The sequence below is a fragment of the Helicoverpa armigera genome, chromosome 8, assembly GCF_030705265.1.
Source record: "Helicoverpa armigera isolate CAAS_96S chromosome 8, ASM3070526v1, whole genome shotgun sequence".
NCBI lineage: Eukaryota > Metazoa > Arthropoda > Insecta > Lepidoptera > Noctuidae > Helicoverpa > Helicoverpa armigera.
Genome location: NC_087127.1, coordinates 1,649,437 through 1,672,558, shown reverse-complemented (window position 1 = coordinate 1,672,558; position 23,122 = coordinate 1,649,437). Strand labels below are relative to the sequence as shown.

The 23,122-nt window shown below is 38.1% G+C and overlaps 1 protein-coding gene across 1 annotated transcript in view; it reads left to right on the top strand.

Annotated features, from left to right (window-relative positions):
- Positions 1-21,979, top strand: part of Frl (Formin-like) — a 70,185-nt gene extending 48,206 nt beyond the window's left edge. The window contains exons 3-17 of the mRNA XM_049837962.2: positions 5,594-5,673; positions 6,214-6,353; positions 6,759-6,982; positions 7,355-7,603; positions 7,893-8,036; positions 8,374-8,490; positions 8,895-9,023; positions 9,339-9,450; positions 10,045-10,391; positions 10,527-10,737; positions 11,488-12,060; positions 12,578-12,750; positions 13,458-13,559; positions 13,921-14,025; positions 18,428-21,979. Coding sequence (XP_049693919.1) covers positions 5,594-5,673; positions 6,214-6,353; positions 6,759-6,982; positions 7,355-7,603; positions 7,893-8,036; positions 8,374-8,490; positions 8,895-9,023; positions 9,339-9,450; positions 10,045-10,391; positions 10,527-10,737; positions 11,488-12,060; positions 12,578-12,750; positions 13,458-13,559; positions 13,921-14,025; positions 18,428-18,640 — 2,919 coding nt within the window. The 3' untranslated portion in view covers positions 18,641-21,979. The remainder of the gene's footprint in view (positions 1-5,593; positions 5,674-6,213; positions 6,354-6,758; positions 6,983-7,354; positions 7,604-7,892; positions 8,037-8,373; positions 8,491-8,894; positions 9,024-9,338; positions 9,451-10,044; positions 10,392-10,526; positions 10,738-11,487; positions 12,061-12,577; positions 12,751-13,457; positions 13,560-13,920; positions 14,026-18,427) is intronic.
- Positions 21,980-23,122: the final 1,143 nt, after the last annotated feature.

The following is a 23,122-nucleotide window of genomic DNA, read 5'->3' as shown; positions in this document are numbered from 1 at the left end:
ATTGATCAGATAGATAATGAGCCTGAAAACAAAGAGAAACGCCCGAACAAACCTCCACCCATTATATTATATGGTATTGAAGACATAAATAAATTAATTGAACTTATTAATACCGTAGCCAATAGAGACGATTTCTTCCTAAAATCCATAAATAAAAATCAATTAAGAATAAATTCCACAGATATCGAAGCCTACAAGAAAATTATTACCATAGTTCGTGAAAATGGACTAATAGGTCACACTTTTAACAGAAAAGACCAACGGTGCTGTCGTCTAGTTATTAAAAAACTCCATCATTCAACCCCTCATAGTGCCATAATTGAAGAAGTTGAAAAAACTGGAAATAAAGTACAGGGTGAAATTATCAATGTCAAACATGGCCCAGAAAAAATACCAACATCAACATTTTTTATAAATCTAATGGCTGGCCCTAATAACAATGCTGCTAAATCAATTAAATCTATCAACAACCAAATTGTGGTCATTGAAGAGCCTCATAAGAGAAACACAATGACGCAATGCCAAAGGTGTCAACAATATGGCCATTCAAAAAATTATTGCATGCGGCCATACCGCTGTGTAAAATGTGCACAGGACCATAAGACATCAGATTGTCCCAAAAAAGACCGCAATACCCCCGCGACCTGCGCATTATGTGAAGGTGCGCATCCAGCAAATTACAAAGGGTGTGAGGTATACAAAGAGATACTATCTAGAAGAACAGGTAACAAAAAAACAACAAGATCAATCAATCCTCCTACAACTACAAATAAATCAAACAATGAATGGCAGCCAGACAATAAAAACACCAGATTACAACAACAGAGACACCAAATGTTTGAGAAATCTAGACCCCCCAACAAAAACTCCATAGAAATAAAATCCTATGCAGATACTCTGAAAATGCACCCCCCAACTTATGATAATAATTTAGAGACTCTACTCAAACAACAAGCTTTAAAGCTAGATAAATTACTAGATCAAATGTCAACAATGATGAACCTTCTAACAACAGTAATCAACAAACTTTTCCATTAACATGGCTCCTCTGAAAGTAGCAACTTGGAACACAAATGGCTTGATTAAACATAAATATGACGTACAAACCTTATTGCAACTTGAAAATATTGATGTACTTCTTATATCCGAGGCGCACTTAACACCAAGTCAGAAAATTGAATTTAAAAGTTACACCATTTACTCAACATTCCACCCTGATGGAACTGCTCATGCAGGCACAGCTGTAGTTATAAAAAAGCACATCAAGCATGAGATTCTACCGGCATACAAAACAGAATCAATTCAAGCAACTACAATAACGGTGCATGACAATCAGGGATCTCTAACTATGTCAGCCGTATACTGCCCACCGAAACACACGTTGAAAGAAGAAGCATTTACAAGTTATTTTAAAACACTTGGACATAGATTCATATGTGGAGGTGATTGGAATGCGAAAAATATTCACTGGGGATCTAGACTAACTTTACCCAGAGGCCGAGAAATGAAAAAAAGTATAGACAAAAACAAACTTTATGTACTGAGTGCAGGCAAACCCTCGTACTGGCCTACAGATCCGAATAAGACACCCGATCTTCTAGATTTCTTTGTGTATAAAGGGCTGTCAAACCGTTACCTAAAGGTAGACACTTGCCTAGACAGCAGCTCAGATCACACGCCAGTAATAGCCACTATAAGTACCACTATTATTGAAAAACCAACGAAAGAGCGACTCTACACCAAAAAAACTGACTGGGACGCGTTCAGGGACAACATTAATGAAAACCTAAACCTGAAAGTGAAACTTAAAACGGAAGATGATATTGAAAAATATGCAACAACTATAACAAACCTAATACAAACAGCCGCATGGAAATGTACACCGGTTACAACACTGGTACGAGGTAGTAAGAATGTGCCCATGGACATTAAAACAAAAATCCTGGAAAAAAGGCGACTCAGAAGAGTGTGGCATTGCAGTCAACATTCCCAGGACAAAAAGGCATTTAATAAAGCTGCTGCTGAGCTGAAACAATACCTTAAGGATATTGAAGATGAGACCCTACAGAATAAACTGGCTAACCTTAGTCCTCAAGGCAGAAACGAATATTCTCTCTGGAACAGTGTAAAAAGTAGTAAGGGGGCCCCCCAGGTCGCAAATCACCCTATCAGAAATAATGATAACACCTGGGCTAGATCAGATAAAGAGCGGGCTGAGGCGTTTGGGGAGTTTTTGCATAGAGTCTTCATTCCAAACAGTGGTGATATTGCAACTGAAAAAGAAATAAAAGCGTATCTCGAAACTGATCTACAACTCTGCCTTCCGACACAAAGCTGCTCACCTCGAGAAGTACAAAGAGAAATAAAAGGTCTGGAGTTAAATAAGGCACCTGGGTTTTGTTTGATAACAGCTGAAATTCTACGACAACTTCCAAAAAGAGGCATAGTTGCCTTAACACAACTTTTTAATAGTGTAATTAGAATTGGATATATCCCTATGATATGGAAAATATCAGAGATAATAATGGTTCCTAAGCCTGGCAAACCCCCGCATCTTGTATCTTCATACAGACCAATAAGCCTTTTACCAGTTCTTTCGAAATTGTTTGAGAAAATCATCTTACGCAGGTTAACACGAATTCTTAATGAAAATAACAACATCCCCCAACACCAATTTGGATTTAGAAGTGGTCACTCTACTGTAGAACAAGTACATCGTGTTGTTAATAAAATTAGAGAAGCTCTCGAGAAAAAACAATACTGCTCTGCCGTTTTCCTTGATGTACAACAAGCCTTTGATAAAGTATGGCACTTGGGCTTACTTTTCAAAATAAAAAAGCAACTTCCACACAATTTGTACCTACTCTTGAAGTCCTACTTGGAGGACAGGATATTCAGAGTTAAAATTAATGACACCTACTCTGCTTTTCATAGCATAAAGGCTGGGGTACCACAAGGATCTGTTTTAGGCCCCACTTTGTACATATTATATACTGCAGATATACCCACAAGTGACAATGTTCTGTCTGCAACGTTCGCTGATGACACAGCGGCACTCTGCAACCACAAAAACCCTACTGAAGCATCCTTGGCCCTCCAGACCCACTTGAACAAAGTTAATTCTTGGATGAAAAAGTGGCGAATCAGAGCCAGCTCCAATAAATCAGTGCATGTCACTTTTACTTTGAGACAAGAAAACTGCCCTCCAATCAAGCTCGGAGACGATACTCTACCCCATCACGATTCAGCCAAGTATTTGGGCATGCATCTTGATAGGAAGCAAACCTGGAAAATCCACATCCAAAAAAAACGCGAAGAGTTAAACGCACGACTCAGAACCCTAAATTGGCTGGTAGGCAGAAGATCCTGCGTCACAATGGAAAATAAGATACTTATTTACAAAACTGTCATCAAACCCGTGTGGACGTATGGAATTGAGTTATGGGGCTCAGCAAAAAACTCAAATGTGGAGATTCTGCAACGGTTCCAAAATAAAGCACTGAGAATAATAACCAATGCACCACTGTTTATCAGAACAAATGAACTCCATGAATACACTGAAATGAATATGGTCAAGAAAGAAATAGAAAATAGAGTTAAAGCTTACAAGAGTCGCATCGACGCTCATACCAACACACTTGCATCAGCACTCTGTGAATCGTTAAAGGACAGAAGGCTAAAAAGACAACACACATGGGACGTTCTTTGTTGACTAATCCCAATCTAATATGAGACGGTTTCCTCGCTGGAGGAACAGTTCTCAACTGTCAATAAATCCTCACAAAAAATCTGTTTAAGGCTGGTAAAGCCGATCGCAAGATTATTGCAAAAAAAAAAGTTAATCTAATTATATATCAAATCGGTCTTGAGGAAACTTACATCGCAGTAAGGATAACTAATTTATTTATGACTTTTTGCGGACTTAACGCCTGAAGCGTTCTCTACTACTTCCTAAATAAAATGAGGTCCCTTCTTGGTAGTCAATTTACGAAGAATTGATTAAAAGAATTCGTTGCTTTTAATTCCTAATTTTTAATCATGTTTGTATTTCTATCAGCCATTTGGATAACTGGAGCGAGGTGATAATCTGTGACCCGCGATGCCTTAATTATTGAGGTCGCACGGCAGTGAGTCGTTGCCGAAAAGGTCGCGCCTCAAACGGCAATCATGTCTGACTCACATATCGTAACTTCGTGCCTTTTAGTGGCGTATGGTGGAAGATATAAGCTGAAGCTGTACGCGCAAATATGGCGTCTATGCTCTTGGTTCTTGTATAAAAAGTCATTTATTCAATGAAGGCTCAAAGTTCGCACATTTGAAGATGAAAATAAAAGACAAGCCCCATAAACGCCACCACTTTCTATGTGCTTTTGCTCGGAAGAAGAAATAATAGAATAGACATGTTGCTCAAATAAACCATGGAATCGAATTCTTATGTGACCGCTAATTGTAATATTTCTTGTTTTTTCAATGAAGAGTTTTCCTTCCTTCTAGACTAGATCATTCGCATGTGTTATCGAGACCTCAAGACACAAAATTGCTGGGATTAGCCACCTGGAATCGAACAAGCAGCAGGAAAAGTCACATATGATTTCCCATCGATATTGAAACAACAGGGGTCGTCATTACCAACCTCTACTTCCCTTATATTGAACCTCAACGTGAACACAGATACACCCGAGATTAATGTTAGCGTAACGTATATGGACGTGAACTTATTGTCTTATCTGTTCTTGCGGTACCTGAACTCACTCCTGATATGGAACAGTGTTACAGTTCGGAGGTCAATAAATAACAGGGTGGCACCAAGTTTGGTATTAATGTGCCTTTGTATGAAGGGATCCTTTAGGTGTAGTAAATGAGCCTGAATAATTGCAACATTAAGTACTTTTCTGGAGCAAGTTTACGCTATGTTATAGGCAATCAAATACCTAGCAGTTTTGTGTTGGTATCTAACCTATGTAGAGAAAGCTCAGCCATCCTCAAATTGGCTTTTCGGCACAAATCGCAATATGAATATTGTTAAACTTTTTGTTTACTGCTCAAAAGACTTCTTGAAATCTGTCAACCGATCTTCAAGAGTAGGTAATGGAATTATTGTACCTTATATTCCTTGGAAAGTTACAAAGTAAATTCGTGACACTCAAGAAGATGACCCTTCAAAACTACATACTCAACAGAATTGTACGTCTGACCTTTTCACGGTCCACAATACGTTAGGTCTAAGCTCGTGAAGTCGTGATCCACACATACAGACATATCTTGCCAGGTCTCAGGGCATAGGAGTATAATCTGCAACTTTCTCCGGATGTTTAGCGTCGTAAGCTTCGTGATTAGCTGGCGGCGTTGTTATCTGGCCGGATTGAGGTTTGTTTATTGAATGTAGTCAGGTGTGTCTGGCTTGATCAGGGATTGAGATACGTTTGAAGTTGGATCCAAATTATAGGGCTTGCTGTTTGTTTTGGATAAGCGCTCTAGGCTTTCATATTCTACAGTACTACGGAAATATAAACAAAAGATTTATCCATTTATATCCGTTATGATGGCGGTTGCTTTCTATGTGAATTAACGAGAGTTTTTTTATGTATTCCAGAAGCGGAAAATGGTCGGCGACTCAACTTCGACGCAAGTCCTCAGGGACTTGGAGATATCTTTACGAACAAATCACATAGAGTGAGTACTTTAAATGATATAATTTTATTAAAAGAAAATTAAGCTTAGAGTAAATTCTCTAATACAAACTAATTCCAAGATCCAATTCCAAGATTATACAATAGTTATACGGTCTAGACGTTAGAAACTTGTGGACACGACACAGCTGTATCGTGTAATGAATAACCAAGTAGAAATGGCTTGAAAACCACAACAAGCTTAACTCACAGCCTATCGTTCCCTGGCACAGAATATACTGTATTCCCATAACTGTCTGGACGGCAGCCAGAAAATTATGTACCGTTTAAGGATAGGCCACATATTTCATCGAAATATACAGCTGAGTGAAATCATTAATCTTACATAGGCTGCGTTCAAACCAATCTGAATGTCAGCCGCCGAATGTCAGCGTCTATGCATATTTCGCATAACGTACTGTCGCTAAAATGCGAAAGAAAAGAGAATATGTATGGGAATACACACTGCGTAAAGTTCGCTCACATTCGACGGCTGACAGTAAGTTTGGTGAACACAGCCTTATAACGTTTGTTTGGTCTTCAGGTGGGTGCGAGAGTTCCTGAACGAACAGAACCAGGGTCTGGATGTGCTGATAGACTACCTGAGCTTCAGGCTTAGCATGATGAGGCACGAGCAGAGGATCGCGCTCGCCAGGAGTCAGTCCAGCGATGGGATCAATCAAGGTAAGAATCATGAGTCTATTTGCGTTTATCATTGCCTGAAGTTTACAAAAGTAATTGAAGTAAATATACGCCAGCATAATAACTTTATAAATCCGAAAGTGGAGTCAAAAAATTTGTGTATCAATTTCGTGAAAAAATATCGTAGTCTATTGGGGATACAAGTAATACCTTGGGGATCAGTTAACTAGTATACTAGTTCGACATCGAAGCTTGCCTACGCATATTTACGCAAAATCAGATATTGAGATCTTTGGAACTACTGAAGTAATAGTCTTCTTATGGTCAGCCACATCATCGCTCAAATTCGTTGCTTTATAATTAAGTACAAAAAATCGCTAGCTCAAAGTAACTAACCTCATACCTCATCACACTAACCCATTCATCTCACTGGTCCACTACTATCAGTAAACACCACCACATCAGAATGCAGTGGGCCCACCGAGACGGGGTCTACCATGTCGGCCTCATGGCGACGAAGGGCGAGAAGTGCGGAGGCCGAGTGCGAGGGTGCAGCCAGCCCGGCTGTAGCTCGGAGAAGGACGAGACACGCGGCGAGATTGAATATGGGAGCTTCCACCGATGATATACATGTGTGCATCATGTGTATGCGGGCTATCATGAATAACAAGGTAATTATTAAGAGTGGTGATTTTTTTTGGGATCCTTTTTGTAATTTAGTTACTTGAGTAAAGCTATTGTTAGAAATCAAACGACCGGTTGCTGACAATGAACTAAAATTTTATTCATTTAGCAATAGACTACAAAAATACATAGACGACCACTAGACAGTCATATACATAGATACAAATGAGGTTGCATTTTGTTAGCCCTAATAGTAATAAGCATATATATTGAGATATTTATTCATATTCAAGCCCCAAGAATCGGGTGCGACACTTACCTGGCTATCAAGACTATCAACCATATTGCAAGTACTTAGTATTTTTTGTTTCCGAAGAATAAGAAAAAATCTGTAATTTACCATCATTTTCTTTTTCCAGTATGGCTTCAACATGGTGATCCAGCATCGGGAAGCAATCAACAGCATAGCTCTCTCGCTAGTCCACCACTCGCTCCGCACAAAAGCACTGGTCTTAGAACTGCTAGCTGCCATCTGTCTGGTGAAGGGTGGCCATCAGATCATACTGTCTGCCTTCGATAACTTCAAGGAGGTGGTCGGCGAACCGAGGAGGTTTCACACGCTCATGGAGTATTTTATGAATTATGATAATTTTCATATTGAGTTTATGGTGAGTACGAATTTAGAACCTTTTTTATCGTTTCATGAGATAGGCCTATGGATAAATAAAAAGATGATAAATTACTGTGCAGTTTTCTCTCTATTACTGAGCTTGAAAAAAAATACACGAATCACATACCTAACCAAAAGAAAACAACAATAAAAACAGAAATATTTTGCGCAAATCCCATGTAAGTTTTGCGCTAACTTTCCGCAAAGCCTTTAGTTTTGCGCAAATATAAAAAAATATCTTCCATTCGTCTCCTACGACCAAGCTCATAATCTTATTTATCTTACAGGTGGCGTGCATGCAATTCGTGAACATAATAGTGCATTCAGTGGAAGACATGAACTTCAGGGTGCATCTACAGTACGAGTTCACTGCGCTCAAGTTGGACGACTACCTCGAGAGACTGCGGTTGTGTGAGAGTGATGATTTACAGGTAAAGAAATTTTGGAAAGTTTATTCAATCAGTGTGCGGGCCTACAGATTTTGGCAGTGAGATAGGGCCTATTTTCTGCTTTAAAATAATTGTATATCGTGTACCTAATTAGGGGGGCTATACTTAACGACTGTAAACTTACATTCAGAGGACGACGTCAAATAAAATAACTTTCAGTTTATCTATTAAAAAAATGGTTTTGATCACAAAGTTCTAAAAACCTTATCTTAGTCCTGATCATATCTTGTCTTTACTCACCGGACCTTTACAAATTACAATAGACTATTTTTCTACAAAGCTATGTATGTATTACTGAACCTTTCCCAAATATTTCCAGGTTCAAATCTCAGCATACTTGGACAACGTGTTCGACGTGGCCGCCTTGATGGAGGACAGTGAGACCAAAACCGCAGCGCTGGAGAAGGTCAACGAACTCGAAGACGAGTTAGGACATGTAAGTAACAGCTGGTTGCCTAGTGTTGGGTAGGACATAGTCATAATAAGCGATAAATATGAATAAAGTCAAACTAAAATTAATTTATTCAAACTTGGCTGCAAAACACGTCAAAATTTACAAAAGATAGCCCCCAAAATGCTACTCTTGTTCACCACTTCCTATGTGTTTTGCTCCCCAGAAAAAGTGGCCACAAATTCCCCAGGACTTCATGTCTGCCTATAAGATATAAATATAAATGTGTATGTAAAGTATCTTTAAACAATTAAATTACACATACTTATCGGATACATACTTATACAGAAAAAATGTAATGTATCGAGTACAAGGATCAAGCACAGGAAGCTCAATAATATAATAAAAATAATTGAATGAAAAAATTAGATGCTCAAATATTCTTGCAGGCTCACGAAAGGATGGCGGCGTTAGAAAGAGAAGCTATAGCGAAACTAGCAACATTAGAATCCGAGTTGGCTGCCGTGCGGGCCGAACGCGATCAGCTGGCTGAAGCGAGGAGACAAGTAGTTGAAGAGGTCAGTTGTAACAGGGGTCTATTGAACAATGTTGTTTGAATGTTCTAAAACACCATTTCGAAAGACGCAGGCGTTCGCACTCTTTCATTTTGAATCTTAACAATTGAGGATTTTTAGTGCAAAGGATTCTACTAAAATGTAAATGAAGCACTTTAGAATACTTAACAGAATTCTATGCTGTTTGCTTGCTTGTTAAAATTCACAATAGGGTTTAATGAGATAGGAGTGCAATATGTACCTATTTAATTAACAATAGAACTTCACAGTCATTCTTTTTATTTACTTTCATCGTGTATTACAAATCCTCATCCTCAGGTATCGACGTTACGCCGTGCGCAGCAGGACTCGCGCAACCGTCAGTCGATGTTGGAGTCCAAGGTGCAGGAACTTGAGTCGCTCACCAAGTCCCTGCCAAGAGGAGCCTCCAGTAAGTACCTACTTACTTTAGAAAACAACCTTTAAGAAACCATTTTAAATAATTGTTAATTTCTGTGTTACAAAAACCATGACAGATTTATATGAACGCCTGAAAGGTTACTCATTCTATTGTACCATTTCAATGAGGGTTTTTGAAATTTTTTCTGCCACCGGGTGGCGCCACGTATGTGTCAGGTCCAAACAGCTGTCAAATAGTATGAAATTGTAGGTGCCGAACTTATTGTTTATTGAAATTCTGTTATATTGGAAGTGTTATTGATTTTATTATGGACTACGGTCAGAATAAGGTTTCCGAACTAAAAATTGAGCTAAGAGAGAGGGTGCAAAAGTCACTGGTACTAAGGAAAAGCTTGTTGAAAATTTTTTTAACACAATATGATTTAGTTTTTTTTATTTACTCAACCGCAATAGTAAAACAATAATGCAGTGCTTTAATTATAAAATAAAAAAACACTAAAATCGTTCACTATTCATAGTAAAGATAAGCACTTTGACAGTTATTTGGACCTGACGACTCGGTGCTGCCACCTCGTGGACGCCATTTTACGAAACCCTCATTCTTCACATAAAACTTTATTTCCAGTGGGTGCTATATCAACACACGCTCTCTGCAATGGCACAGCGAACGGCCACCTCCCTCCTCCACCCCTACCAAACGGGGACACGCCCACATTCAAATGCCCGCCTCCTCCTCCTCCCCCCGCGCCTCCTGCGGCCGCTACACCGCCACCAGCACCAGCGCCCTGCCCCCCACCACCTCCTCCTCCCCCGCTATTGGCTCCAGCGCCCCCGCCCCCCGCGCCGCCCGCCCCGCCCGCGCCCGGCCTCATGCCGCCGCCGATGCACACAGACGCGATGACCATCAAGAGGAAGGTGGATACCAAGTATAAGCTGCCCACGCTCAATTGGATCGCGCTCAAACCTAATCAGGTAAGGAGAAATAGTTATTCTGCCTTAATCTTTGAGAAGAAACTATTTAGCCCAAATCACACAGCCTGGTTTCATGAGAACAAACATTTTGAGTTTTTTTTACACTCGACTTTTTTTACCTCTTCCCTTTTCCAGGTCCGAGGGACAATTTTCAACGAGCTGGACGAAGAGCGTCCCCGACGGAGGATAAACTTCACAGAGTTCGAGGAGAAGTTCCGCATCGGCGGCACCGTGGGCTCCACACCGCTCGACACAGACACCGACACGCTCGCCTCGTTCCCCAGCAAGCGCTTCCGCAAGCCCGACACTGTGTCGCTGTTGGAACACACCCGGCTCAGGAACATAGGTATGTTCTATATCTAGCACTCGGCACTGTGGCTGACACAGACACCGACACGCTCGCCTCGTTCCCCAGCAAGCGCTTCCGCAAGCCCGACACTGTGTCGCTGTTGGAACACACCCGGCTCAGGAACATAGGTATGTTCTATATCTAGCACTCGGCACTGTGGCTGACACAGACACCGACACGCTCGCCTCGTTCCCCAGCAAGCGCTTCCGCAAGCCCGACACTGTGTCGCTGTTGGAACACACCCGGCTCAGGAACATAGGTATGTTCTATATCTAGCACTCGGCACTGTGGCTGACACAGACACCGACACGCTCGCCTCGTTCCCCAGCAAGCGCTTCCGCAAGCCCGACACTGTGTCGCTGTTGGAACACACCCGGCTCAGGAACATAGGTATGTTCTATATCTAGCACTCGGCACTGTGGCTGACACAGACACCGACACGCTCGCCTCGTTCCCCAGCAAGCGCTTCCGCAAGCCCGACACTGTGTCGCTGTTGGAACACACCCGGCTCAGGAACATAGGTATGTTCTATATCTAGCACTCGGCACTGTGGCTGACACAGACACCGACACGCTCGCCTCGTTCCCCAGCAAGCGCTTCCGCAAGCCCGACACTGTGTCGCTGTTGGAACACACCCGGCTCAGGAACATAGGTAACATAGACGATAAATAGCCAAAGATAATCCCAAAACTTCACCTGTATGAATATTTGTCAAATGCTGATGCCTTTGTCCGTTTCCTTTTCCAGCAATATCAAGAAGAAAACTCGACACGCCCGTCGAAAAAGTAATGGCTGCAGTCAACAATTTAGACCTCAAACAATTGCCTCTAGAAAGCGTCGAGATCCTGCAACGCATGGTGCCAACCGAAGCCGAGCAAAAGGCTTACAAGGAATACGTCGCAGAAAAGAAACCAGTCAACCAACTTACCGAAGAAGATAAATTCTTAATGCAACTGACCAAAGTAGAAAGGATATCTGCCAAACTATCCATCATGAGTTACATGGGCAATTTCTTCGATAACATACACTTAATAACTCCGCAAATCCACGCCATTATTTCTGGTTCCTCCTCTGTTAAATCGTCGACGAAACTGCGCAATGTATTAGAAATTATTCTTGCGTTTGGAAATTACTTGAATAGTAGTAAGCGCGGGCCAGCTTACGGGTTCAAATTGCAATCTTTGGATACTCTTATGGATACGAAGTCGACGGATAAGAGGATATCCTTGTTGCATTATATCGTGGCGACTATTAGACAGAACTTCCCTGAGCTCATGAACTTTGATACAGAGTTGCTGTACATCGATAAGGCGGCGCAAGGTGAGTTTTGTCACTTTTTTCTTGTCTCCTCAGGTGAGGCTGGTAGGATGGCTTTTTAATTTTGAAGTTTTTTTTGGAGGGAACTTAATTGATTTATAAGTCTTTTAAAAAATGGGTCGTTATCAATGTCAAAAACTTGTTGCTCGTGGTACAACCTTCAGTACCATCGCTGTTGACAGTAACGCCTCCCCTCCTCACTCACATAGTATTTACGGCGCATAAGGCGCTGAGCCTGCGAGCGGAGCCGGTTTTAACCAGTTCGGGCGCAATTTTACCGCGTCGTACAACGATGCTCCAATCGAGCTGTGCCCACTAGCGCTGATGTACCTATCGTTCCTTGTGTTAAGTCGTTCACGGTTGACGCGCGTAACTGGGACTCACATGTCAACGTTCTAGTCAAATTAGTTTAACTTCTCATCCCTCATCTGTGGTTTACCCCGTAATATTATGTTCACAACGTATCTATATGTGGTTTCCTCAGTAGCACAACTCTCTAATGTTCTGTCCATGTCCCCAGTGTCCCTGGAGAACGTAGCGGGCGACGTATGTGAACTAGAGCGTGGCATGGAGACCGTGCGGCGCGAGGCGGAGCGCGAGGGGCTGCGGGCGGCACCCCATGTGCTGCGGGACTTCCTCGCCAACGCCGCCGACAAGCTGCGCCGGCTCAGAGCTGAGACTAAGCATGCACAGGTACCTATCATCATCATTAGTATCCTGCCTTTCAGGGCCGCGGTAACTCTCAAACGCAAAAACGTTTATTCAAATTAGGCCGGTAAATCAGCACTTTTCGAACGTTCAAAACAAAAACAAAAGACAGCCCCCAAATACGTGTTTTCGCTTCTTTCGAACAATCCCGCAGCCACGACAGGCTATGGTTCTAGTAGGCCCAACTGGGGTTTGCTGACGTCTCTTTGAGGAGCACGTGGAACAACGCGCCGTCGACAAAGTCGAAGTCAAATCATTTATTTAATTTAGGCATTTACAAATACTCACGAACGTCAAAAATATAAATAAGGTTGATTCTAGTTGCCCATTCCACAAGTAGTTTGCTATGGAGAAGAACGGGCAAGAAACTCCATGGTTACTCTTTTAAAAAATAGTATCGTATTACAGTTAGTATGTATTGATACATACAATCAACACGGATCGGTTGCCTTATGTAAACGAAGGGACGATGAGCCACCCGACCTCACCACCCACAGACCCACGCCTACGGTGGCTAGGAGTCATCTCTCGACACCCCAAAGCTGGTGGTGTCTTTCACGCCCACCTCAACGGCTGCGAATTCTCAGTCGCTTAGCCACCTCCAACACCAAGTTTGGAATTTCGAAAGTTTTCCAAATTAGACCTTATTCCCCTCACAGTAAAGTCCAATATTAACAACACATTGCTCGCAGGACTCGTTCGCATCGTGCGTGGAGTACTTCGGCGAGGCGCCGCGGGGCTGTGACGCCAACGCTTTCTTCTCGCTGCTCGTCAGGTTCACGAGGGCGTTCAAGGTAATATAAACGTTACATGTTACGTTAATTTATTATCATAGATGTCTCAAAAATAAATAATTTATATGGACCGTATAAGAGTAGATTACATGACAACAGTAATTAATAAAATGACACACCGCTCGCCATACGACAAAAATATTGCAATCACTTAACTTTGACCATGTTCGCCTCCCTTTTTCCGTATAGACTTTCCTGAAAATCCCAAAAAAATGTCCATAACTCGATTATGGTGGAACATACATAGAGGTGTCTGTTGGCATGGCGAGTCTATATTTTCGAGATTAACTTGACCTTTTGGACCACCTTTTTTACTCTCATAATAAACTTGAAACTTAAAATGCCATCGCAAAACTTCCAGCAAGCAGACGCAGAGAACGAGCAACGTCGCAGACTGGAGCAAGCGGCGCAGCAGGCCGACCACGTCGACCCCAACAAGACTAAGATCATGCAGAAGAAACAACAGGTATGACAAATTAGATCTTATGTGAAGTACATAAGGCTCATTGTACTATGTGTGATGTTTAACAACAGCAGTTATGCAAAAGGTTACCTTATGTCCACGAGATAAGGTTGATTGTTGTACAGTAAACACTCAGTCACTTGGACTTGCACACTGGATAACAGTTACGCAAAAATATACTTTATGTCATCACATAAGGATCTTTGTTGTTCAGTGGACGATGTGTCACTTGGTCTTGCACGTTGAACAACAGTTACGCCAAACTACACCTTATGTCCACTATATAAGGTTCATAGTTGCTCAATGGTCAGTCTGTCACATAGACTTGCACAATAGTTACGTAAAAGTTTGCCTTACGGCAATAATATAAGGTTGATTTTTGTTGCCGTAGACCTTATGTGGACGAGTCAAGGACTGTTGTTCAGTGAAGATATGTATATGAGGGTTAAGCGTTGTTTAGGAATATGTTTAATTTAGAGAAAAGCGTCAGAGATTATTGTCTGATAAATAAGTAATGAAATATCATTGCAGTGAAATTTTGAAGCAGACGTGAGGATATTGAAATTAAACTATTGAACCAAAATGACGATGTTCTCTTTTTTAAAAGTGTATCCCAAAAGCGTGGGGAAATAAATTAAAATAAATATTAAATCTTTTCTTTTAAACACGACTCACAAATCACTATTTCCTGCTGTAAATAGCTTTGTAACATAATATCTTTTGAGTACTAAACAGCGCTTAATTCCTAAAATTCGATGTTGCATACTGTTAGTCGCTTCGATGGCTCTACATAACGCTTCCGAGGTGAATGGACGTAATGATGTAGAGTTACAAGCCAAACACCTTGATTATTGTAAGAGTTTATATATTTTTAATGCGCTTAAATAAAAGTATTATTTTACATAACTTTACGGCAAAAAAAATATATTATCTAGTCCAAATTAATGCGCGAGAGTGCTGTCACAAATGAAAAAAATGGATTCTTAATACGTAAATATTATGTCGGTAGTAAAAATAACCCATAAAACTTTTGACTATAGAGGCATTAACTGAACAGTATTTTTTTAACTTATCGATAAGTTGAATGTATCGATAAATTGATATTTTTTTTTCCATTGCAATAATCAAAGTGTTTCGGCTTGAATTGATGCATTCTGTCTACTGTAGCCAGTGACTCGACTTTCTACATAATGTACTCATATTTTCCACTAATTTTGTATTTTTTTACTATGATTTTTCACTTAAATTTTTCATAATCACCTTTACCAACATCAATTTTTGTTTCATCATTCTTATTATTTTATCTGTGGAATTTCTTTTTTTTTCTTTTCTCTAAAGGTGATTATGAAAAGAGGTTTGATTTGATTTCACTTACAATCTATTACGTAAAGTTGTGAGTGAGTATGTGCATTAATATTGTGATTTGAGGTGACAGGTAGACAACATTTACATTGAAACACATGATATAACATGCTATTTAGTGGTGGTGGTGTATTTCATAACGGTTTATATGGCAACACTGGTCAAACATATTTTATTTTTTCATTAACATATATTATTTATCTTTCAAATGTACAGAAAATTATTTTAATTTTAGTAGAATTTATCGATATTTCGCACAAACCAGTGTTGCCATTACTACCAACAAAAAAAACTACCAAAACAGTTACGTAGTAGGTGATGGTAACACCGTAAACTTTCTCACAGAGGTTTAACTACGCGGCCGTCAGCGCAGGCCTATTGCAGCAACACTTGTCTCAGTTGAGGCACAGTCTAGAGCCCGTGTAGGCCTCCGCGGCCTCTGAATAAGGCCTAACTTATAGGAGTAAGTCCAGTTCACACTGACGGGGAAACACTTGAGTGTGCGTGTGTACTAACCACTGTTGGGAGGGTGCCGTTGGTGTGTCGTGGATCCAGGGGCTAGAAATGTCTTTTTTTGTGAATCAGCTATAAAAAGCGGTCGTAAATAAATTCAAGTATATCAAGCCTTGCTAAAACTGTTCTAAATGGTGATGAAATATAAAATTTAAATTGAAAAAATGAGGAGAAAAGGTGAGGAGCTGCCAGACTGTTGCTGTGTTTAAACGCAAGTTGAAAGAACACTATCTTTCCTCTCTGTCATAGATGTATATAGTATTTATTTTATATTTATATATATGTATTTAAGTAGTTTATGTTAGTGATTATATATTGGTTATATCTTCTTTCTTTTTACACTGTCTATCTGTACCTATCTCTTCTATTTCTAACTCTCCCATAACGGGCCTGCTGGAAGAAATTTCATTAGAGATAAGCTGTGCCCTTGTACAATTTTTTCCTATTATTTATTATTGTTTGTGTTCTATGTGTACAAAAGTGTTAAATAAATAAATAAATAAAATAAATAAAAATACTGTATTTTTGCTTACAAAAAGTCTTGACATCATCTCATAAAATATTTAATGCAAGTTATTTGTTATCATAAAACTATTTTTTCATATATATTCAAATATTTAAGTTACTGGCATAATTAACATACACTACAAAGTAACAATAATGACCCCTTTCACTACAAAAATAAAAAAAATCACCCCAAATCCTGAACACACCGACACAGGGCTCGAGTGACTAATTCCCATGAGAAAGAGAGCATGTTCCGGGGCCATAAGTCTGGACTGGTTGTTAACCCTCACGCGCCAAGCATGCACACGACATAGTAACCCTCACATCTAGGTGTAGGTCTTAGGGTTAGGTCTAGATTGGGATACGTTAGAGGTTGGTTGGTTACGGGAGGTTTTTTGGGGATCAAAAGGAACTCGGCGTTTTTGGTAGAGTGGCCATTTCAATAGTTTTATTCTGGGGTCTTTAGTCTTCTGTAAAACCGGCAAGCGAATTTTGAAGTTTATTTTGCTATTTACGAGATTATAAGATATATCTTAGATATAAGATATATAAGTATTAACTGCCAACTAAAACATGGGACTAAGCCTAGACTCCACCAAATAAAAGTGCAGTGGAGATGTTTTTAAATAATCAATAGAATTTCTCAGCTTAGGGATACCTACTGAGTGGGTTGAGGAGACACGATGTTTGCATAATATTAATTGTATAAAAACTTCTCGGCTTCGCTTTCCTTGAGTCTAAGGTATATATCAGTTTTTATCAAGAAAAAAAGTTTTACTTCAAAAAGTCGCATGTCAGTTTTCAGTACCTATGCTGAAAATATAAGTTAATTTGTATGGGGGTTGAGTTTATTTTGATCCTCAAAAACTAATAACGAAAGAGGGATAAGATAGAAGTGTGTGTAAAGGGAGTGCTTTCACAAACTGGTTGTTTTGTAAGGTACTTGGTATTAACACATTGCACTATACATTCACAGGTAAAGGTCACATTAATAAGTCAAATGCATGCACCCACATTATTTCGAAATAGGTTATATTTATGTCGGTTTGTGGTATACAGCATGGAATGAGCGGTATTTTAAAATCAGGACATTGCCACGGAAGACGAGTAGAACTGAAGAATGGGTAAATTATTGCCTGTAGGTTTGCCCCCTCATAAAATGTAAAAAATATTGTACAGGCTTAGAGAAATAGGTTTTAATTAGTGTTATACCAAAATGTTTGATGTTCTTGTAACGCTGAGTAGAATATTCAATGAAACAAATTAAATATAGGACTTTTGACATTAGATGTCCCACTTTACTCATTCACTAGCCAATATCAATAAATGTTATGTAAGTAGGTAACACAACAAATAAAGCGATAGGTCCTAAAATATAATTTATTTATTTACATATAATTTTGTTTTAATTAAGTTACTCATGCATAAAAAACCCATAACAAACGTACAATGTTATTATATATTAATATTATAATTTGAATGTACCAAAATGCTGGCAACAGTTAACTTTTCCAAACTAAGTGTAAATATGTATTTTGTCTTAACGCTGCACTTGCATGGACTTAACAGGGAATGTGTTTACTTATTACTGCTAGTTTTTATAATTATAAAATACGTTTTTTATTAGCTTTTTTAATTATTCTTCTTTAGTGCTACTTATATTCGCTTTTTAAACGGTAAAACTTGCATTTTCATGTAACTTATTCGGATAAACAATATCTAGTATTATTGCCATAATTTTAAAGTATGATTTTTAAAACGCTTCTTAAGTAAATAGATGAACTAACCGCCGTAAAAAATCCTTAAATATTAGAAAGAGTCTTTATTATCCCTAGCTTATTTGTCCGTAGAATACATCCAGTATTTGTATCGAAATGTATTGCTCTAAGCATGTTTCATTTTCTACCAATCTACCACGTATCAGTAGCGGTATATTTAGACTTATTAGAATCAGTATTAAGCCCATTATCCATTACAAATACATGTAAAATTATCATTTTGTTAATAGTCCCTTTCTCAACAGGAGGCTGTAATCAACGAATTAAAAACGAAATCTCAGGCCGTCGGCGAAAAGAAGTTGCTTCACCAAGACGAGGTATACAACGGTGCGTTGGAGGACATCTTGCACGGCTTGCGGAGCGAGCCCTATCGCCGCGCTGACGCCGTCCGACGCTCCCACCGGCGCCGCATCAACTCACACCGACTCTCCAAGGGGCTCGAGGAGCTGGACGTATGATACGAGCTCGACTCCAGTCCCGCACTGGAATCACCCGTACAGAACGCCGTCAAAAACATCAACGCACGCTGCAACGGCAATGGTGACAAAAAGAAACGCCGCAAAGATCTGGAAATGGTCCACAAAAAACACTCCATTGCTATCTATAATATTGAGGACAATGTCACAGAGTTTCCCGTTAACGAGAGTGCTAGGAAGAAGTCGACGTACAGAGTGGCGCCCGCGCCGCCGGACTGCGAGATCGAGGAGCGCTGCGAACTCATCAAGTCTACTTACGAAGTCATTTCGAAGTACACGCGAGCCATGTTCGACAAACAAAACGAAACCGTCGTATGAACGATGTGCCTATTTTGTATTGCGCGTATATTGCACTCATTAACTATAATGTTTTTAAATATATTCAATGTTATTGGCTTGTAGCGTTAAAATTGGCCTAAAAGGTGCGGAGTTATAAACGTCCAAATAAAACAGACATTCGAATTTCGAAGCCGTTGCAAGTGTTGCCATTAAAATAATTACCCCGATAACTGGGTGCAATATATGTAAGAGTATACTAACTTTGATACGCCTACAATTCATTCCATTCCACACGCGACAGCGATAACCAGTATTTTGCTACGATACCATTTACACGAGTGGTTTATTTCTATACGAAAGCTTAGCTTTTAGTATTGTTTATAAGCCCATAGCATATTCATAAACTTATAAAAAAATTACGAATCTCAAGCACAAATTGAATACGGACCAAAACGATGAGAATACCATAGTGAAATAGTTTACAATGCTATGGGCAGTTAGTCCCGCTAGAACAAAAATGGCCTTTTAAATAGACGCACAGTTTTCTACCGCGATTTTTTCGATTTAAATATAGCATAGGTACTAAATAACAGTGTCCTTATATATGTACACGTATACATGATTACGAACCAATAAACGATTTTTAGTAATATTTAATATTATAGTATGGAACATACGCATTTATAATATAGCATTTTTACCTACTTGTGATAGTGCAATTTTTTTTAACGCCTCGATACGACATTTTCGACTTTCCCTAATATTAATAAGTGGTGTTTTTTACTATTATTACCTACAAAATATAATTTCTAAATAGTCTTTTGAAAGTATTTTTATTTTAATGCATGTCTATTTTAAGGATAAATTACTTCTATAATTAATGAATTATAGTTTTATATTCCACTCCTTTCATGCTACAACTCTATTTAATTTTTTAAGCTCTTACTAGCTCTCATAACTGTCGAAAAATGTCGTATCAGAATAATTAAACTATGTATGTGTATTCTATATTATTGAAGCAACACAATATCCTTGTTAACTATATTGTATCCTGGTATTAATCCTAACATGACACTATAGTTATAATTATTTATACGATTCTATTCCATCTAGACTAAGTTTTGTATACAAACTCTTTCTCCCAATTAAATAACCTTTTTTGATCTGGTAATAATCTGAAATTTCGAATAAGTTATTTTAACGTTGTAAATATGTTTTTTTTGCTGTCTGTGAAAGTTCCAATTTCAGAATTGAATTTGCGAAAAATAGAAAATGTAAATATTGTATTTTTTATAATATATGTGTTAAACTCAAGTTACTTGAGAATGTAGGCGGGCAATATAATTTGTAGGAACTTAGAACCTATATGTTTATATTATATTTTGCCTGAAATCGGTACTTTTACATTGTAATGTCGAATAAATAAGTTTAATTATTTAATTGATCCAGTGAATATTTAATATATTAATGCTTTAGCACTTACCTGGGCGCGTAAACAATAAAATAAAAACATTGGGCAACATTTTAATAAAATGTTTAAGATTATTCCATATTTATCCAATTAATTATCGAATTAAATATGATTTTGCTATGAATGATTCTCAAATTAATTTGTTTTGTTTTAGATTTATTATTATAAGTATGTTTTGATAGCTACGCACTCGGGCTTACGTTATTAAATAGAGGTGCTTATACGCACGTTAGCTTTATGATATTCGTTTCGCTAAGTCATGACAAAATGATTAGTATTCGGGCGGGAGTTGTATAAAATATACAGGGTTAAGTTAAGTAACAAGTATACATGCACAAATCTGGCTCTGGCTTGTTTTAACGGTCATTTATTTTTCTTGCGTTCATAAAGGAAGACTTCTTAAAATGCCACAAAATACTTCCAAGATTTTACTACATACAAAAGTTGATCAAAAGTTTATAATGAGAAAATGACCGTGAAAGTAAGCCATTGCAGTTTTAAATTGGGGTTTCTCAAGTTATACATTTTGAATATTTTTTCTTCCCGCATACACATGAGGGTGTTATTCATAGACAACTTTACCCACCATCTCGCCCCACCATAGCGGTTAATAATGGGAGTGATAGACCATAGATAGCTCAAGTGTTGCCAGAATTACATTCTTATGCTCCGTTAAAATAGGGTAGTGTCCAGGGTCGAAATAATGAAATAATATTTAGTCCGCTTTTTAGACACTCAAAAAATATTGGATACGTATTTTTTCTTTTTTTAATTAAACATAAAATGACAAAGATAATACACTTCAAAAATTAGGAGTGGGGTCCTTTTACGTCACAGTGTCCTGAAAATTGTAGCAACTTGTGACGTCACACTCAACTTTAACACGCTATATCTTAACAAGTTCTGATCCAATTTAAAAAAGAAAAAATACGTATCGCTTAATTTTGGACAATCTACAAGACGGACTAATTATTATTTTTTAGGAAACTAGCCTATTATTCCTCGTTTTATATGCCTTTAAGATAGGTGGGAATTAATATTAATCTATGTTAGTTATATGTTTTGTTTGCACAAATTATTTTTAACAATTCTGGCGATAATTCAGCGATCTATGTGCAATAAATATTATAGATATTCGTTTGTCTCGCATTACGTATGATAAGGTGTATTTATGACAGTAATCTAGACTAATGTAACAGTTTGTGCCTATTCACGATATATGTAATTTATCTATAAGTTATAATAGTAACAGTATCATAACTTGTTTTAAATATTCCAAGTGCTATAAACATATAATAATGATAATAATTTTACAGTAAATAACTACCATTTATACGAAACCCTTTTTGGAACTGTATATTTTTGAAACTGAATATTTTTATCGTAATCTCGTATTTATAAACTTTCATGTGTATTCGGGAATTGTTTAAGTTTAGTAGAAATTTATAGAAACGTTTTGTGTATAGTTATATTAGTTATGGTATGTTTGTATTCGATTTTGTTAGTATCGCATGTACGCTAGCATTAGTAACAGTATTCGGATGCAATAAATAAAACATACATTTAATTAACAGGTTTTTTATTTTAATTTTTATATTAATTTGTGTCATTTAGCACCTTAAAAATACTTGTATCTTAATGGTACATGCTATTAAGTATTGCGTACAACAGATTTATTAGAGTGCAGTGCTATTAAAATATAAGTTCCGAGCCTTAATATGGACTCCTTTAGTGCAGTAATACTTACACAATGCACTATTAGCATTGTTACATACAAATATGTTAACATGACTTGGATTAGTGAGTGCTTATGCATCCAATTATTTATTCCATACACATCCAAATTACATTGGAAATACCTTCTTTAAATTGTGCAGTCGACAGTACATCGTAAGTGATAAGTAGCACATTTGGTTGCAAGTATAGAAGCCTTTGTGATAAGCAAGATTAAAAACTAATTAATACAATAACATATATGTTATCTATCCATTGCCAATAATTATACCTAATTAAGATAACAAAGTAAGAATGTAAATAGTATTTACTAATTTGATCAATTTTCTTTGGTCCTTTAATTTAAAAACTAAATTAGTTTTTTTATGAGTATGGAAAATTCTACAGTTAAAGAGAGACTAAGAAAGAGTAAAGCAAATTAGTCTAAAAACAAAATTATTTTTCTCTGAGATACATAACAGGAACCCATTGATTATCATTTTGTCAGTACAATGTAATGTAAAAAATATAATATTCACATAAAAAAATCAATCAAAAATAAATCTTTTGAACTTAATAATAAAAAAATGGAATACATATTTGTAAACCACTGCACATGAAACATACAGTGGTTCAATTCAAATCAATTTTCAAATTCTTCTCGTAGTCTTTTTAAAACTGTTTAACAAAATACTAAAAAAATTGAAGTAACTGAGCATGATTTTTAAAATAATAAGACAAAAAACCGTTAAAAAAATATATGTCATTATGAATAAAGAAAAAAATTACTCTTAAGCTATTGAACAGAGTAAATGGGGTATAGTTACCGGCACGGATATTGAGCTCTCGGTGGAAGAGTGGGGATCACTTTGCGCACTGTACACATAAGGCCGCGTTTCCACTGACGCGGAGCTGGGCGGAGAGGAGCTTAGCGGTGCCCAAATTGACCAATGACTATGCTTGAAATCTCCGCTCCGCTTCAATGGAAACAGTACGAGCGG